Here is a 20324-nt window from a genome sequence, read left to right as displayed (position 1 = left end):
GAAGGACCAGCAGTGATTTCCACACTTTTTTTTTAAGTGAACCAGCAGGATTTTAATCTAGGGCTCCTCCACATAGCAAAGCCTGCTGAGAACGAAGCCAGTACTAGGAAAACCAAAAATAAGAGATGTCCACTCCCCCTCTAATCACAGCTAAAGCCAACACATCCCAGGCCCAAGTGAGTTCAACTGAATTTCCGTCCCTAAGACTGAAATAGCGCAGCTAGCAGGTAGTGGGGTAGTTAAGGCACTGGACTCCTGGACTCCTACATGGTCATGGTTCAAATCCTGGATGTGGTAGCTTGTTTTTTTTCTCTCTCTCTCTCGTCTCTCTCTGGTGAGCACATATCCCCTATAGCAAACTTAAAAATAATAGTAAAATTTTAAAAATTATTTTATTTATTCAGTTTTATTTCTTTTAATTTGGCCAGAGAGGGACAGAATGAGAGAGGGAAAGTGAGAAAGCAAGTCGCCAGGTCCAGGCCTTGAACCATGGTCAACTATGTGGGAGTCCAGTGGCCTTAACCATGTCACCTACTGGTCCCAATAAGTAATTTTTTTAAGTATTATTTTATTCAACTTTATTTATCCATTTATCTTCTTACTTAATTTGACCAGAGAGGGACAGAGTGAAAGTGAGAGTGAGAGAGAAAGAAAAAGAAAGTGAGAAAGCAAGCCGTCAGGTCCGGAACTCAAACTGTGGTCAGCCATGTGGGAATCCAGCGCCCGCAACCACCATGCCACCTGCTGGCCCCAATAAATAATTTTTTTAAAAAGACTCAAATAGGCTCAGCTGAAATGGCTGAGGCTACAGGTTTGGTTCCTGGCCCAACCCAGATATACTGGGTGCCAAGGCACCCAGCTTGTGATCCTAGGCTAGGGTGAGAGGTTCCCACAGATAAAACCCTGTCAAAAAGTAAATACTTTTCTTTGTCTTTCTCCCTTCCTCCTTCCCATGCATGCTCTCTCACTAAGATAAATAAATAAATAAAGCTAAAATAGTCTTGACTAATAAATCTTCACATCTTCAAAAATGTGTGTTCCTTCCAATTCTAGGAGCCCCACTACCTGTCATAACAATGGTTTCTGTGGAAGACGTTTTCAGAGAAGTCCGCAGTACCAAGGAAAAGCGAACCAGACGTAAAAGGAAGGTGGTAATTTTTAAAAAGCAGAGAAAGCTGGGGCCAGCAGGTAGCATGGTAGTTAAGGGCACTGGTCTCCCACATGGCCAACCAGGGTTTGAGTCCTGGACCTGGCAGCTTGCTTTTCACTCTCTCTCTCCCTCCCTCCCCTCACCTTCAGTCAAATTAAAATAAATAAATAAAGTTAAATAAAATAATTCTTAAAAAAAAAAGCAGAGAAAGTTACACTCATAAAGAATCAATTATAAGTCTGTCTTTCAGGTCTGTATCTTGTTATTTCAAACCCTGTGGTTACAGTATTTTGTTACAACCTCTTATGCAATATCTCCGAACATGAGGATTTGCGAAGACCTTCAGATATATGTAACAAGAATGTGAGCAATTAACTGATAACATGTTCATAATCATAAACACATATCTTATTCACTTTATTAGGCGCTGGGAGATAAGGGACTCAGATCCTATTAAGAAAAAAAAGCCATCCTCTCAATTTAGAAGAGAAGGAAGGAGACAAATAACTAAGTTTTATTTGGTCCTTCATGTGTCAGCCATAGTTGACAAATTACTTGACAGAACCTTTTTTTTTTAATTGCCAGAGGGCATGTGCACTTACCAGAGAAAAAGAAAGAGAGAGAGAGAGAGAAAGAGAAAGCACCCCTCTATAGAACATGGTGACACTACGATCCCTTCTCCTTCTCCATTTCTCCATCCCATCAGGAGTTTGGACACACATGCACATGTACCCAGCAGATTTAAGACACCAGGGCCAAGATTTGAACCATGGACAGCCATGTGGGATCCAGCTCTCAACGTACAACATTTAACCACTGTGCTACAGCGCAGGCTCACTTCACTTAATCTGTATAACATCTCTATGCACTAGGCACAGTTATCCCTTCTTAGATGAACAGACTCCAGAAGTAATGTAGTCACCCGAAGCCACAGAGCTAAAAGGAATCACATGCACATTCAATCCTAGGTCACGCTGCAAAGTCCGTGCAGGCTCCAGTTACACTCTGCTGCCTCCTGGATGAAAAGGAGTTTCATCCAGTGCAAGGTGCTCTGAGAATCCACAGACAGGAAGGAATTAAACTGGAAGAATCACAGTCTACTCAAAGCAGTCATTCATGAGAAACCATTTAAATGTCAAACAGTTTACATAGGAATACGACCTATTTAAATATGACCTAGGGCCAGCTGTAGCATGGTGGTTAACGCGACTCCATCCCACATGACCAACTGTGTGGTTTCAGTCCTGGGCCCGGCAACTTGAAAAACACACCAGATGCATGTGTGTGAGCACCCAAAATGTGTCCAAAATCCCAAGAAGAGACTGGAGGAAGAGGGACTACCACTGCCTGTCCTCCCTGGGGGGCGAGGGGCATTTTCTCACTCTCCTGCCTCCCACCTCTCTTCAGTGAGCACACATGCCCTATAGCAAATTAAAAATAAATACATACATATGATCTATTTAAACTATGAAATCACTCATCCATGTGCAAGGTGAAGGACCAGCAGTGATTTCCACACTTTTTTTTTAAGAGAGATTTTTTTTGTTATAGGGCACATGCACTCACCGGAAAGACAAGAGAGACAGAAAGCAAGAAATCATCCCTCAGGGGGCATGGCCCACTCCACAATCCCTTCTCCTCCATTCTTCTCTCGGGATCCTGGGCACACACACCCGGTGTGAGTTTCAGTCACTGGGTCTGGGACTCAAGCCGTGGTTGGCTACATGGGAATTTAGCAACGTAACCCTTGCTCCATCTGCTGGTCCTGGTTTCCACACTTCTGTCAAGAAAAAACCTAAACTTCTCCATGGCCTGGACACAGGCCCTGCTTCACATGGCTCATTCAGCCTCATCTCTTCCTGGCCACTCACCCCCTCGCTACTGGTGCTTCGGGCACTGGCCTCCTTTCTGGGTCTTGAGTGAACCAGAGCCTTTCCACACCTAAAGCTTTACACATGTGAGCTTGGAGTCCTCTAATCGCCTCCCCCTTACCCATCTTTTAGTTATTGACTCAAATATTACCCCTTCAAGGGTTTTCACTGGCCACCCTCTTGAAAAATGATGACAAATGATGGCCCTTTTATCATTCTGTTTATTTCCTTATCAGAATTGTCTCTGTAGTAACCTTTTTTTAGGTGGGGAAGGACTTTCTAAATCATCTGTCTCACCCCTAGAGTGTGGGTTCTACCTTCACTGAATTCCTGTGTCTTATTCCCTATCCTCACTGAATTCCTCTCTCTTATCTCTGGAAGGGTAGAACCTAGCACAGAGCTAGCCTGGCACACAGTAGGCAATTAATAATGAATTGATCAGGGCAGCGGGTAATGTGGTGGTTAAAGGCACTGGACTCCCACATTGGCTGTCTACAGTTTGAGTCCTGGACCTGGTGGCTTGCTTTCCCACTTTCTCTGTCCCTGTCTCTCTCTGGAGAAAAATTTTAAAATAATGATAAATAAAATGACGCAAATAATTTAAAAATAATAAACTGATAGGTAGTACCATATAACATGGCTTTTAATAATCTAATTTTCCATTTTTAAAAAATCTTTCTTACTGATCCAAGGACAGTCTCACTATGGTGTCAGTCTGCCCTTAACACTCACTACCTTTTTTTAATAAAAAATCTGCATATCCCATATAAAATTTATTTATGGCAAATGCTTTCTTTTTTTTAAGAATTATTTTATTTAGCTTTATTTATTCATTCATTTATTTCATTTTGTTTTAATTTGACCAGAGAGGGACAGAGTGAGAGAAAAAGAGAGAGAGGGAAAGTGAGAGAGCAAGCTTCCAGGTCCAGGACTTGAACCGTGGTCGGCCATGTGGGAGTCCAGCGTCCTTAACCACCACGTCACCTGCCGGCCCCATATGGCAAATGCTTTTTAAACTAAACATAAAAGCTACCATCTTCAATTCCTATATTCTGAAGAACTCAAGAAAACCCTTCGTCAGCATGGCTCGTAAAACTGTAGATGCTCTTCTGTGTATCCCATACTGGGTTCATTCAGCCCCACGTACACTGGAAGGCCTCCTTTAGATTCAGGCTCTGAATTGCCAAGCTCATGCTTTTAAAAGTATTTACTTACCCGAAGTTTAATATATACGCACTTAGATTTTATTTTTTCCTTTATCCTTTCCCCGATCAAGTTCATCTAATATTTATCTTTCCATACCTTTCTCAGTGTTCATCAAATCATATACAAACATATCTATAAATACACAGACAACATATATGAAGTGACTTTGTTTAATATACCAGACTTTGGATTATAAACCATGCTAGGTAGTAGATAGACATGCTTCTTTCTTTCTTTCTTTCTTTCTTTCTTTCTTTCTTTCTTTCTTTCTTGAGGGAACACTGAGTGCTGTAATTAACAACCTTGAACATAAGTATTCTTAGGAGTATTTTTTTTCTCTAGGATAAATATCTCTAAAGCATAATTGTTTCTTCAAATGGTATTTTCTTTTTATTTTAAACCATTGCCAGACTACTTTCCAAGGAGTCTTTGTTTTCCCAAATACTAGATAAGAGCACCCCTTTTTTCCGCTTCTGGTTTCAGTAAATATTATCACCCATTAATACTTGCAAAATCTTGGGGCTGGCTAGTGGCACGGTGATTAAGGGCACTGGATTCCCACATGGCTCATCATGGTTCAAGTCCTGGACCTGGTGGCTTGTTCTCTCAATTTCCCTCTCTCTGTTTCTGACTGGTCAAAAAAAATTTTTATGAATTATTTATTTAACTTTATTTACACATTCATATATTTTTAATTTGATGTGAGAGAGAAGGTGATAAAGCAAGCCACCAGGTCTAGGACTCAAACCGTGGTTCACCCTGTGGGAGTGTCCAGTGCCTTAACCAACACGCCTCCTGCTGGTCCCTATCTGGTCAAATTTAAAATATAATAACAAATGGAATTAAATAAAGAAATAATTATTTTTAAAAATACTTGTTGGGACCAGCAGTTAGCATAATGGCTATGTCGCTGAACTCCCATGTAGTCAACCATGGTTCACATACTGGACCCGGTAGCTTAAAACTCACACCGGACGTGTGTACGTGCATGCCCAAGATCCCGAGAGGAGAATGGAGGAGAAGGGATTGCGGCGTGACCATCCCCCCTGGAGGGTGATTTCTCACTTTCTATCTCTCTGTCTCTGTCTGTCTGGCGAGCGCACACGCCCTATAGCAAAAAAAAAAAAAAAACTCTCAAAAAAAAATATTTGTTAATTTTATTGTAACTCTAATACTATGGTACATTTTCCATGCTACTGAAAACATAGCCCTAATGTATATTCAAACAAACAGGAAGCTTTTCCTGATAAAATTCCTTTTTAATACCCTTCTCAGTCACAGCCTATTGCCACAATATGTAAATACATAGTAGGTAAATAAATATTTATTGAGAAAAGGATATTTCTTTAGATTAAAAATACATCATAAAAACCCTAAAAAAAATAATCATTCTTTGGGGGGAAAAAAAACAACCTTTGCTACACATTAGGAGTATCTTCTTCCCCTTTAAAATAAATAGAAAAAAATACATTTCCATAATTTTATGTGGAATATGATCTTCATTGTTACACTGATGATAATTTTTAAAAGGGATCAAAATAATATTTGGTTTCTACATCTCAGTACATTTTTGGTAATATATACTTGTACAGTCACGTATGTTGTTTTACCATATCATACACCAACAAGTGAACAATGGAGTCTATCAACTAAATAAAAAATTATAAAGAAATCTTTAAAAATCACTCACTTAAAAAGTTTTTGATAAATTCACTTCATTTTGAAATGTGTCAGGCTTATAGCAAACGGTCTATGCCGTTCTATGGTCCCTACCTCCCTTCTTCCCCTCCCTCTTCACTGCTTCTCTTGTCTCCTTTCGCTACTGTAGACTTCTTATGTAGCAAAATTGGGTCAATGACAGTGTAGGGTAAAAGAGGTAAAAGCAGAAGAAGGAAATCTAGAAATGATAGTTGTAAGGGAAATAATAGCAAGATCTTAGCTTAACAATTGGTTGTAAAATTGTAGCAGAGTCTAACATAAGAATTCATTTGTTGTACTCCGGTTTTACCAACTTGAGGGGGAGGCAAGGCAGGAAAAGCAGAACCCTAGTGAATATTGCGTTTTTTTAATAGAAAATATAGCTCATCAAAATTTGAGAAACAATGAACACAGACAAAAATTGAACTTGTTTCTGCATATGCAAACTAATAATGCTTTACTTTTTTTTTTTTTAATTTTGTTAGAGTGTGTGTGTTCTCACTGAGGGGGTAAGAAAACATATTCCATGGAGGGTAGTAATTGCAATCTCTTTATTGTCCCCTCCTTTCAGAATTTTGGGCATGCATCACATGCACCCAGCATACACGCACATGTACCCAGCGTGTTCTTCAAGCTGCCAGGTCCCTAACTGCACAGTCAGCAGTACAGAATCCAACCACCTTCACCACCACACCACAGGCTGGCCTGATAGTGCTTTACTCTTATAAAGCCCTTCTCTTGAACTTGCACACACAATTCCACCAAACATAGATGTACCGGAGCTTTCAAATGGAAACAGTTGCCTGACAAAATAAATTACTTATAAACCATATTAACTATTTGTAAATTTACAATGAGCTTTGGATTTAAAATTTACAAAGAGCTTTCAATTGTATTCTAAATTTTTAAGTTAAATCTTCTCTGTAGTCTTTAAATAGTTCGAATGATCCTGAACACATCTGACTCCAAATCCTACCAAAACCAAATTATACTCATGACATAACCTATGTTTTAACCTGTGACTACTTTTTATGACATTTTTGCTATGGGCTCCATGGGAAATTTGTCTCTTTCCTCTTCCTTCTTCTCATTTTCTCATTTCAGTTATGGACATCACTTATAAATCAGTCCCTAATTCTCTCTCTTGTTTATTTTTTATTTAATCCCTCTAACCACAAAGAGTCATCTATCACCTATACAAATTTATATCTGTCCAAATTTGACTTTAACTTAGTGAGGTATTTTTCTAGCAACCACATTTAATTTCACCCCTCCCCAAAATTTCCCAAAAAAGTACCTTGTCAATTACCATCTCTCCTAAAAAATGCCAGGTTCGTTCCTCACTACTCCTTTCTTTACTACCACATTTAATACCAAATTCAATAGGCTCTTCCCTTACGAAGTTGCAGGTATTGTTCTTCCTCTCCATTTCCCCAGCCATCAGCCACTTCAGGTCATTATCTCCCACCTGTATTATTTCGATAGCCTCTTAACGGATCGCCTTACCTACTTCCAATCTCTCTACACTTTATCCAACATACGCAGAGAGCTGCCAGAACTCACCACTTCAATCCGCCCACTCAGAAACCCATAGTGCCACCCCACTGCTTCAAATCCAAACTCCTTGGCCAACTGTTCTAAACATCAATAGTTATGGTGTAAAGATTTTTTTTTTTATTTCATCATCTAAGCAACCAGATTTTTTTCAACATCTTAATGCAACACATTAGCCCCTGACAAAACTTTGTCATTCAAAAATCACTCTTTCAAGATCCTACAAGCAGTATACTGTAAAGGTTAAGAGAATGGATTTTGGAGTTTACCTGAGATCCAGTCTCTACCACTTATGAACTAAGGAACCAAGTCATTACCTCATCTACAGAACAGGAGTACAAAACCTACCTCATACGATTATGAAAATTAATATAATGTACTGTGTGCCAGTGCCAACACTCTAAATAATCAATAAACATTAGCCAATGTCATTACTATTACGGGACCACTCGGATCTGGACAAGTCATTCTGATTTTCTACCACATGTTATGCATTTGCCTTCACTATCCTTGACTCCCTCAACCACAGACTATTAGAGATAGAATGGGCCTCAGAGAGGAGTTAGTCCAATCTCATGACCACCATCATTCAAGTCTTGGCTCAATTTCCACCTCTGATTATTCAAATTAGTGCCTGCTAACTAACTAAATATTGATACAATTGCATGGCACACAGCAAATAGTTCTTAGTAAATATTTGTTGGGTAGATATGTTAAGTGCTAGGGCCAGTTCCAGGACTGGATAGTTAAGGAAACCAGATCCCAGGCCCGGTTCGAATCCCAGTCTGGCAGTTTCAGACTTGTGCCAGGTATGTGCTCATGCATGCCCCAAATCCCAACAGGGTGGAGAAATGGGAAAGAAGGGATTGTAGCTTGACTACACCCTGCTGAAGGGTACTTTCTCTTCCTTTCTCTCCCTCTCTCTCTCTTTCTTTCCAGTGAGTGCAGATACTCTCTGGTAATTTTTTTTTTTAATTTTAAGAGATAAAGAAATATGTAGTGTGCCAATCAGATGGTATGGTAGTTAAGGTGGCTGGATCCCACATGGCCAGCTGAGCAGTTTATATCCCATAGCCTGCAGCTTGGAAATTACCAGGTATATGTGCCCAAAATCCCAAGAGAAGAAAGGAAGAAAAGGGATTGCACCCCTGGAGGGGGGGGTTCATTCTCTCTCTCTCTCTCTCTCTCTCTCTCTCTCTCTCTCCTGTGAGCTAACAAAACAAAAAGAAATACATAGTTAGCACACATCTTTATCTAAAATTTTAATAAACCATAGGCATACATAGCTTCAAGTAACTATAGTTTGAAGTACTCAAGCCAGGAATAAAACTGTTAATTCATAACTATCTCCAAATTGCTTTTACTAGTTAATTTATATGTTTCCAGCCACTTTATACCTTCCTAAATGTATCTTTGTTCTAGCTCTTTTTTTTTTCCTTTAAGAGGTTTTTGCTATAGGGTGTGTGCGTTTGCCGGAAAGACAGATACAGAAAGCAAGAAATCATCCCCCAAGAGGGATGGCCACACCACAGTCCCTTCTCCTCCATTCTCCTCTTGGGATCTTGGGCACGCACGCACACGTGCCCAGTGTGATTTTAAGTCACCAGGTCTGGGACTCAAACCGCGGCCGAGTACATGGGAGTACAACAACATAGCCATTACGCCAACTGCTGGTCCCTGTTCTAGCTCTTTTACCTATCAAAAATGTGTGAGTCAATGCTTTATACTTAGTGCTAAATATACACTTGTAATTCTGCAGACTTTCAATATAAAAATAAAATACAAACTTGATGGCTTGAAAATCATGCTGGGTGCGGGTGTGTGCATGCCCAAAATCCTGTGAGGAGAATGGAGAAAGGACTGCATTGCCACCCCTGGGGGGGATTTCTCACTTTTCTTCTGTTTCTCTCTCCAGTGAGCACACATGCCTTATGGTAAAACCCTAAAAAAGTTGTTTTGTTTTGTTTTGTTTTAAAAAAAAGCCATCATCAGGGGCCGGCAAGTGGCATGGTGGTTAAGGTTCTGGACTCCTACAGGGCTGACCATAGTTTGAGTCTCAGACCTGGCAGCTTGCTTTCTCACTTTCTTCTTCTCTCATTCTCTCTCTGTGTCTCTTTGGTCAAATTCAAAAAATAATAATAAATAATAACAAATAAAATTAAATGAAAAAAGGGCATCATCAAAATAATGTATAGAACTGGCCATATAGCCTAGTGGTTGGGGATGGGGGGAGTTTGAGTCTACCTAGCTAACTGTGGCTCAACTTCTAAACCAGTGCACATTGGACGCTTGTGCATGCATACCCCAAATCCTGACATGATGGAGAAGTGGAAGAGAAAGGATTGCAGCAGGACCATGCTCCATTAGGGCATAATTTCTCCCTCTTTTCTTTCTCCCTGGTGAGTGTACACACCCTCTGGCAATTAAAAAACAATTAGGGCCACCAAGTAGTCTGGTGATTAAGAAAGCCAGATTCTACACAGCCAGTAGAGGTTGGAATTCCAGTCCCCAGTGGCCTAGAAAACACGCAGGGCACATGTGCATGCACACCCAAAATCTGACGAGATGGAGAAACGAAGGAGAAAGGATTGACTATGCCCCATGGGAGGGTGTTTTCTCCCTTCTCTCTCTCCCTCTAGAAATTGCACATGCCCTCTGACAATTAAAAAGATAAGAAATAACAGGGCAGGCAGGTGATGTGGTGATTAAGGGCACTAGATTCCCACATGGCCGACTGCGGTTCAAGTCCTGGACCTGGCGGCTTGCTTTCTCATTTTCCCTCCCTCTCTCCCTCTCTCTCTCTCTCTGGTCAAATTAAAAGAAAGGAAGGAAGGAAGAAAGCAAGGAAGGAAGGAAGGAAGGAAGGAAGGAAGGAAGAAAGAAAGTTAAATAAAATAATTATTTATAAAAAAAAGAAATAAAAATGTCTAAAAAATAATATGCAAAACATTAAATGAAAAGCTAAGATTTAAAAAGTTGTCAAAGAGATAGGGAAGAGCATCTCTCCTTATACCTCCACCTCATAAAACAAACAAACAAACAAAAAAATCCACATAGAATTAGAGTTTGATTTTTCTCTCCACAGAATGTTTAAAACTGGAAGGACTTCAATTTCCATTCCTATCATGAAACCCAGATGGCTAGGTAATCAAGCTAAAGGTACAAGAGCCGGATAGATGCAGGCCTGGGAATTGAACCTCTAGGACAGTGCTCTTTTCACTACATCATGCAGCACTGCCATCGGTTTTTTCCACACCTACTTAACCTAGAAAATAAAAGTAAATATACTATATAAACACTTAACAAAACGATTGAGTATAATCATACGGTGTGGTTAATACTGATTTATTTGGGGCTATTCTCAAGAGTACTTGTGAGAAATAAAGGTTTCTAGTCACAAATGTAACAATGCTATTCCAATTCTTTTCCTTCTGGAAAAGATACTTCTCTTATCAGGTTTTATAAAGTTTAAGATTCCCTTTTTCACTAATTCTTTAGCGTAAACTATGGATACATATATGTAAGGTTATCTATGCAGTCTCCTCCCCAACAATAGCTTAAGCAAGCCACATGTCTCCGATAAAAATGTCATCTATTCCAGGCTCATCAGCATATGTTAGAATCTGTTCCTAATATAGAATCATAGACGTTTAGAATTGGAAGGAACCTTGGAGGTCACCTCTCATTTTACAGAGGAAAATTATACCCAACAGGGACCTGTACATAGTCAAAGTGTCTACACAGAACCTAGGTTTAAAATACAAAGCATTCAGAAGAAGATTTCAGAGAAAAATACAATATTTAGTGAAACACCTTAGGTTGTCTCCCTTACATCTACTTAAGTTCAACTTCCTGCATAGGGAACTTTTGAAATTGAAGAAAAGAAAGCAAAACAAAACACTAAGTCTTCTCTCTCTTTTTTTTTTTTTTTTTTTTAAGTCTACAGGCAAGTTACTGATCCAGAAAACTTAGCAGAAGTGAGGTAGATCTTCACCAGAATCTGAAAGAGTAATGTTTTGTCAAAGTCCCCAACTATCTACAGATCTAAATAAGAGAAGAGGGGAAGGCACACACCAGTTAAGAATAGTTGTAATAGTCTTGTCTTTGTAACAAATTACAGGAAAACTATTAACGTGCAACTTTCAAGGAAGAAAACATTTTAGTCACCATACCTATCAATTATACAAGAATGCCAAACATTTTGAAATTGTTTTCTTGATCTCAGTGATTAAGAAAAGTTGGAAATTCTTCATTTTAGTCCTCTTTTACATAGCTGAAGTCATATAAAGAAAAACAGCAAATTGAGGAAAACCTTTTATAAGCCCATAATAAAAAGGAAAACCTTTAATCAAACCTTAAGAGAACTATAAGCTACTTTATCTAGCCATGTTTATAAGAATGCATAAAAATAGAACATTCTTCAAATTAGCCCAAATTTTTTAGGCCTGAAAAGGACTAAAGACTTACACCTTTGTTTTTTCAATAAAACGTACACTAGGTAAGCCAATTTACCTGTAGGAATATGTTTCTTAACTCATGGGGATCACCTCGCTTAGTTGTATGCACCTGCAAGAGGGAAAAAAAAATCCAGTTAATGCTTCACTAGAGACTACACAATCTCTTCCAATTAGAGTTCACATGCTAACAATCAATACTCTTATCTTTTATAAGGGCATTTAATTTAAAACAAACCCTAAGCCCTAATTCCTGATAACAACTGTCAAATTGGAGATGTATGACTAGCCGGTGGAAAAACAGGTGTGAACGGCCTTCAATATAGCGAATCTACCAGACTTTCTGCACTGGAAGGGCAGGCAAAGAGGATCAATTTGACTTTACTCCATCCATATCTACTAGCAACGCAGTAGCCAACACTCCACGCTCGAATCAAGAGGTCAGCAAGAGTAGGGCAGCAGGGAGTTAAAACACCTTAATTAATGGGGTGGCCTAGCAGCCTTTCTTCCCGATGAAAAGCAGTATTAGCATATAATTATCTCCGCGCCCCCTTTCTCCATTCAACCTAAAATGAGAAATGCCACAAAAATACGAATACTTTGGACATCCTGCAACCGGCAACGTGCAACGCAAATGTCAACCACAGCCCTCGCAGCCTTACTGAGGCCCCAAATTACTCAATCCTCACCCCCTCCCCCACCGCAATACATTGATGCCCTAGGTATCCCCGGCTTTCCTTGCCACTTCCTTCCTCCCTTTCCCATGTCCTCCAAACTCCGGGTTCGCAATCCCACGCACCTAGGGCAGGCCACTACTCTTCCTTCACCGACCGGTGGTCCTCACAAGCCCCTCTAATTCACAATCCCTCCTCCTTCCCCTCCCCCAGACGGGGCCTCCTCTCCCTTAGGTCCAAGCCCCGCACAGCTCCCCGACGCGCGAGCTGGAGCCCCAGGACGCGCCATCTAAGAACTAGGCAAAGGAGGAAATGGGAAGAGGTGGGGGGCTGCAGGCAGGGCCCTCAGAATGTCTCTTATGCAATAAAGACAGCAGCAGAGAGTTGGAGTCACCTTGACCGCCATGCTGTGCTCGGAAGCCGGGGACGAGCGAGTGAGCGAGCAAGGCCGAGCTGTCAGGGCGCGCGCGCAGGGGCTGGGAGGGCCTGGCGCCCCCGCAAGGAAGGTGGCTGGCCCCGGGCGAGCGGGCCTGCGGGGCAGAGCTGGGGCGCCCCCGCAGAGGTCAGACTGCGGTGCGAGCAGTGGGATTCCGACGTGCGCGTGGTTGCTACCGGCGAGTCGCCGCCCGGAGAAGCCCCAGGTTTCCCAAGGCCTCGGTGGGTGTGGCTTTGGGCGCAGACCAGCCAAAGTCGTTTTCCCCGAGGCTTAAAGGAACACTTGGGGCCTATATTGAGGAAGATTTCAAAGGGTCAAAGAGCACGTCCCATTAATAATAATAATGAGTTAGTGACAACTCATGGCAAATACTGACAAAAAAGATGGGGAATTACTACCTACCCTGGGGAAAACTTCAGTAAACACAACTTGAGTAGTATGCCTCTAACTTGGCATATGGGACAAATACAGACCATTAAATTTGGCCTCGTGTCTTACTTATAAAGCTTTATTTGTAAACACCATTTTCCTAATTACCTAAAATTTTTTGTGCAATGAGTTGAGGAATCCTGGTCTTGCTGGTACGTGGACAGAGAGTAAGTCTCCGTTTGACTTCCAGCTCTACCTAAGTAGCAGCTCTGCCTTGAACCAAAATGATGTCCCTAAAACCCAGTCTTACCATTGTGACCATATTAGGCCACAAACTGATTCAGTCGATTACTGGGAATTCAAGTCGGTCGGACATTTAGTATGTATGTAAAGAATACAAAGACAGGCACACCTGCAGCGGCTCATGCAGTATGCGTGGGAGGCCTGGGTTGGGTTCCTGTACCAACATAAACCAACCCAAACAGGCCAGGCCAGGACTGTGGCAGGCACTTATAATTCCAGGAGGATCATGATGTGCTGAGATGCTCTCTCCATCTCTCTCTGCACGTGTTTCTCTTCTGTCTCTGTCTCCTTAATAGCAACAATGGGAATAATAAGGAACCAGCAGGTGCCATGGTGCTGGACCCCACATGGTTGACTGTGGTTCTAGTCCCAAATCTGGTGGCTTGAGAATGATGTTGGACATGTGTGCATGCATAACCAAAATCTGGAGAAGATGGAGAAGGGATTGCAGCCTGGCCATCCCCGCACTGGAGGGGGGCAATTTCTTTCTTTTGCCCTCTCTCTGACTGTTTCCCTCTGGCAAGACCATATACGCTAGGGCAAAAACTTTAAAAATAATAAAGAGACAACATATAGTGTCTATCATCTGTTCACTTATAAATGGTCAGTGCTTCCCCACAACCCAACCATATGTATACTTATTTGTTCTTAAACTAAGCATATGCATTTTAAAAACAAACTCCAAGATTTATCTTAATATTACTTAGCTGTCAGTTCCTCTCTACCCTCTTTTATATTTCCAATGTTGAATTTCATATGCGGCTTCCCACTTCTCCAGTCTACTGATCTTATTTGTCTTAAGTATCCACGGTAATAGAAGTGAACGCAAAGGAGTGACAAATGGAGACCATTGGTAAGTAACTGCATTCCAAGTACTCCCAGAATGACCTTTTCTGCTACAGTTGCTTTTACTGTCTCACCACTATCTCCTTTTTATCTTTAGTCTGCTCACCGTTTTTTCAACAATGTAACATTTTATTCTATTAGTACTTTATGTCCTTGATACTCTGCTATTTCTCATTTTCTTTTTCTTCCTTTTTTTTTAGAGAGATTTTTGCTATTGGGCATGTGTGCTTGCCAGAGAGACAGAGAGAAAGCCCCAGGGGGATGGCCTTGCTGCAATCCCTTGCCTTCATTCTCCTCTCAGGATCTTGGGCACATAAACACATGCGCATCCAGCATAAGTTTTAAGCCACTGGGTCCGGGACTTGAATCATGGTCAACTACTTGGGAGTTCAGTTATATAAACATTATGCTATCTGCTGGTCCCATTAAGTTTCTATAAGTAAGAATCTCAAAATGTTTAATTTACCATACTTTGTAAGGGGAAGATGTCTGTTTAAGTAGTGCAGTTTCCCAGTGTGAATAAAAGTACTTGAAGGAAAGGAAGGCATATGTTTAAAATGAGTATTTTCTATTGGAACAGGTTGTTCACCAAAATTTAGAGTTGCATTGACCAATCCTAGAAAGGAAGACATCACATTTAAACAGAGCCCACCACAATAATTCATAGGTATAGGTACCAGGCCAGAATGAAAATTTTCTTGATTAAAAATAGCTTATCTTGGAGCCGGCAGGTAACTTGGAGGTTAAGGAACTGTATTCCCACACAGCCAGCCACGGTTCAAGTCCTGGACCCGGCAGCTTGTTTTCTCACTTTCTCTCTCTCTCTCTCTCTCTCTCTCTGTCCCTCTGGTCAATTTAAGAAAAAATAATAAATAATATTTAAGAAATAATAAAAAATAAAATAATTATTGTTTTAAAAAATAGCTGATCTTTGGGCCAGCTAGTGGTATATAGGTTAAGGTGGCTCAATCTTGTATGACTGACTACACCATTTTAATCCTGGACCCAGCAGCTTAAAAAGCAGATAGGGTAAGTGTGCCCCCCCACCCCACCCTACCCCCCAGGCCTCTCCCCATGCTGTCTCACTTCCTCCTCCTCCCCTCCCCTCTTTTCCTCGTCTGTCTGTATCCAGTGAGTACACTCACCCTATAGCAAATTAAAAATAAATTACTGATCTTTTGAGCAAGTTTAAGGGCCTCACTAGTGCCAATCTACATGTAATAGAGAAGACATAGTCATTTAAAACTAAATAAGGTTGCCATATAAAGAAGATAAAAGAGTTCAGCTACTCTAAATAAGTGTAAATTTTGCTAGGTTTTTCGTCTATCCAAATATAATAATCCACAATGCTGTATTGTATTATGAGCTCTAATATAGTAAACATATGTACTGTAGGAAATATACTGATTGTTAAAAGGAATACAAAAGCATATACAGTAGAATTTCTGCCCTGAGAAACTTTGCAATCCATATTCTGTTGTAATAATTAGTTGACAGTATTAGTAGAAGTATTAGCGAATTAAAACCTACTTTTGCCTCCACCATAGATCAAAGGTGGGAGAGAGTTTATTAGGTAATTAAATAGCAAAAGACAAACCTATCAAGATAGGACTCACAATGTATTTAGGAAAATGTGGTAGAAATCATTAAAATTTTCACAATTTTTTATAACATATCAATATAGTAACTTGGAAATCTTTCTTTAAGTCACAAAATTATATTCATAAACAAGAAATCATTTTAAAACTGGAACAGAAGATATGATAATAGGATAAGTGTAGATATCAAAGACCGTAAGGGAAGGGATTGGATGGTAGAGAGTGGGTGGAAGAGGGTGGGTGTGAGGTGCAAAGGGAAGAAAGATTTAACAGACAAAAAAAATGCAAAGTTCTCTATTGAAATACATATATATAGTATACATCATGATGGAAGACTTTGTGTAAAATGTGAAATTTATCTGAAAATAATAATAATAAAAAAAGTAAAACTGTGGAACAACCTTAAGCTGTAAACTTAAGACAGCCTAGGCAAGAAAACAAAACTGGAAGTTAAAGCTGAGTGATTAGTTGCAATTAGTTCATTGTTGACCCTAAAAAAAGCAGATGTAAATACTAACTTTTTAGAGTTGGGTTCATAAAAGGTTCAATATGTAGCTTGAGTGAGCTGGAAATTTAAATCTGCTGGTGAATTTGTTGCCTATGAAAATAATATATTACCCCCAGATGCAAAACCAAAATGTGGGCCTGCTACACACAGGAACCCACAGAAACATTTTTTTCGACTCCCAGGCTATTTACATTATACTAATTTGTAACCAGACAGGCCCTTTGCGGGTGAAAGTAAGAATTATACTAATGACTAGTCCCGTAATAAACTAAAATATAAGTATTAAAACAAGAGGCAATTTCCAATTATTTTGTTCTGCCACAACTCCTGGCCTTCTTTAATAACATACTATTTCCTGCCTCCTCTGATTATACTAGCAAATACATTTTTGGTCCTGCTTCTATATCCTATACAGCTACGATGGATGTCATCTTGAAAGCAGTACATCACGGTGGAGTACAAACATGTAACAGAGCGTTAGACTATCACAGGCTAATAAAACAAGGAGTAGAGGGGCTGGCAGGTGGCATGGTGGTTAAGAGCGCTGGATTCCCACGTGGCTGACTGCTGTTTGAGTCCCAGACCCAGCATCTTGCTTTCTTGTTTTCCCTTTCTCTCTCTCGTCAAATTAAACAATAACAACAAGTGGAATTAAATTTTTTTTTAAAAAAAGGAGAACTCTTCCTGTGCTGAAAATATAAAAATATAGACCATTACTATGACGATGAACAAGTTGGATTTCTCTGTCCACTATCAAGATGAAACTAACCTAGGGCCAGCTGATGGTGTGGGGGTTAGTGGCTGAATCCTACATGACTGACTGCACAGTTTGAGTTCTAGACTCAGAGCTTGAAAACCACACTCGGTCCATGTGCGTGCATGCCCAAAGGAACAAAAGGGATTGTGGTATGACCATCCTCCACTGTGGGTGTGCTTTCTCACTATCTCTCTCTCTGTCTCTCTCCAGAGAACTCATGTGCCATCTAGCAAATTTTAAAAATTAAAAAAAAAAAAGATGCAGCTGACTTAAAATAGTGGAGGGTCATCCTGTGCCTTAGTGGTTAAAGGCAAATAGCACATGGCCAAATGTGGCTCAAATCCTGGCTTCCTCTGCTTGAAAAACATGCCAGGGATAAGTACGTGAATGCCCCAAATCCCAAAAGAACGGATAAATGGAGAGGAAAGGATTACATCATGGCCATGTTCCATTGGAAGGTATTTTCTCACTTTCTCTCTCTGTCCCTCCCTGGCAAGAGTCTGTTTCTGTTCTTCACTGGCAAGAGCACACCCTCTGGTAACCTTAAAATAAAAATTTGAAAGAAAGAACACAATCTGACCTTGGTGCACACACATACACAAAAACACTGTTGGAACATCTGGATTTTTTTTTTTTTTTGGAGAGATTTTTTGCTATAAGGCATGTGCACTCACCAGAAAGACAGAGAGGGACAGAGAGACAGAGAGCAAGAAATCACCCCCCAGTGGGGATAACAATGCTACAATCCCTTCTCCTCCAATTCTCCTCTAGGGATCTTGGGCACACACACACACGTGCCCAGCATGAGTTCAAGCCACCAGGTCCAGGACTCGAACTGCAGTCAACTATAAGAGAGTCTAGTGATGTAGCCATTACGCCATCTGCTGGTCCCCATCTGGAGTTTTTTCTCAAATGTATTTATTACTACTGTTTTTTTTTTTTATTTGACCAGAGATAGAGAGAGGGAGAATGTGAGAAAGCAAGCTGCCAGGTCAAAAACTCGAGCCATGGTCAGCCATGTAGGAGTCCAGTACCTTAACAGCAATGCCACCTGCCAATCCCATGGATTTCTTTTCTTTTTTTTTTTTTTTTTAAATGAGTGAGGGAGCAAGAAGAAGGGGAAAGAAGGGTAGGGGGAAAGAGAGAAAGAGGTATTTTTGTCCAGATCTTAACATATCATATCCTCCTGCTCTAGCCTCCCAGGTAACTAGGTTGGGCCAAGGACCAAACCTAGGCCTCTTGTGCAACCTCAGCAACCGTTCAGTGGTGCCCCCTCACATGCACCATGGTAGCTAACAACAAACATCTACAATTTTTAAATGTTGATTCATTTTGGCCTATTCTTAAAATTTAAAAAAAATATTTTTTTTAATTGTCAGAAGATGTGTGTGCTCACCAGAGAGAAAAAGAGAGAGAGAAGAAGAAAGTACCCCTCTATGGGCATGGCCTTACTGTAATCCTTCTCCATTTCTCCCTCCTGTCAGGATTGGTGCACACACACGCACAAACACGCACACATACACACACACACATGCCCAACATGTTTTCCAAGCTGCCAGGGCCAGGATTCTAACCACAGTCAGCCAAGTGGAATCTGGCTCCCTTGACCACTAGGCTATGAGGCTAGTCCTAAAATGTTTTTTTATATTTCACTGAAACATTACAAAACTAAGTTGTACTTTTAACTTCCTCCTTGCTAAGGTATACATGGAGAAATGGCATGATTGTTACAAGGGGTTAAGCACTCAACTTTGAGCAGATTAAGTTCTACCTGATAGGCTGTCTCCAAAATCAATAAGTCAGAAATTATTATTTCAGCCCACACCACTTATAGACACTAGATAAATGAGATGACTTAGGGACTCTCTATACTGTAGAAGTATTATACTCCTTTTATGAACATTTGTCCTATTCGAAATAAATTCTTCCTTTGGTGAAGAGGAAAGAGAGGGATATCAAAAATCAGGTGAAATAGATGTAGATGTACTCCTGCAACGATTTCTTTTCCTAAACTGTTCTTCCTCACGGTTTGACGCTTAAGCCCTGTAAATTATGCAGTGGAGAGGACAGTGATCTTATTTTGGACCATGGCCTTAGTAATTCCCTCAGGAAGTCAGTAATCGCCAGTTTTCTTTTCAATGCATTTTTTAGGAAATTCATGGAATGAGCTGCTCTGGACATTTAAGGCCCCAAGTGCCCTTGCACTTTACTAATCATGTACAAGGTGATATTTAGTGGAAAGTCGCGATCAGATGCAGGACTGAACCAGATAAGCTTTCTCTCTCTCTCTCTCTCTCTCTCTCTCTCTCTCTCTCTCTCTTTAGAGGTTTTTGCCTTAGGGCATGTATGCTCTCCTAAAAGAGAGAGACAATGTAAGGTAAATTGAGAAATCACCCCCCCCCAGGGGATGACCACACTGCAATCCTTTCTCCTCTGTTCTCCTCCTGGGATCTTGGGCATGCATGCACACGCCACCCAGCATGAGTTTCAAGCCACTGGGTCCAGGACTTAAACTGTGGTTGGCCACGTGGGAGTCCAGTGACATAACTACTATACCATCTGCTGGCCCCATTTTTTTTAATTACCAGAGGATTCGTGTGCCCAAGAGAGAAAGTACCCTCCAATGGGATGTGGTTATGCCGCAATTCCTTCTCCATTTCCCTATCCTGTTGAAATGTTAGGAATGCACACACCTATCTGGTATGTCCTTTAAGCCGCAAGGCCACAATTCTAATCATGGTCAGCCATGTAGGGTATGGCTCCCTTAAACCCCAGGCTACAGAACCAGTTCTGTATGAGCTTTAGTGCTTCTTCAAATATTCTCATTTTATAATTTGGAATAAGCCAAATTTTAGTTAATAAACATTTACTGAGTGCCTTGTGTTTGTACAAAACCGCTC

The 20324-nt window shown here is 40.6% G+C and overlaps 1 protein-coding gene across 2 annotated transcripts in view; it reads right to left on the bottom strand.

Annotated features, from left to right (window-relative positions):
- Positions 1–20324, bottom strand: part of SLC25A12 (solute carrier family 25 member 12) — a 146804-nt gene that overhangs the window by 103675 nt on the left and 22805 nt on the right. The window contains exons 1-2 of one of the 2 annotated variants that reach the window (XM_006141475.2): positions 13002–13072; positions 11992–12045 (exon numbers count right to left, since the gene is read on the bottom strand). In XM_006141475.2, the coding sequence (XP_006141537.1) occupies positions 11992–12045; positions 13002–13013 (66 nt within the window). In that variant the 5' untranslated portion in view covers positions 13014–13072. Of the gene's footprint in view, positions 1–11991; positions 12046–13001; positions 13073–20324 lie in introns of those variants that run through there. The other variant, XM_006141477.3, reaches the window with a different exon arrangement.

Source organism: Tupaia chinensis, unplaced genomic scaffold (genome assembly GCF_000334495.1).
Source record: "Tupaia chinensis unplaced genomic scaffold, TupChi_1.0 Scaffold000056_1, whole genome shotgun sequence".
Taxonomy (NCBI): Eukaryota; Metazoa; Chordata; class Mammalia; order Scandentia; family Tupaiidae; genus Tupaia; species Tupaia belangeri.
Note: the sequence above shows the minus strand (reverse complement) of the source record. Positions and strands in the feature narration are given on the sequence as shown.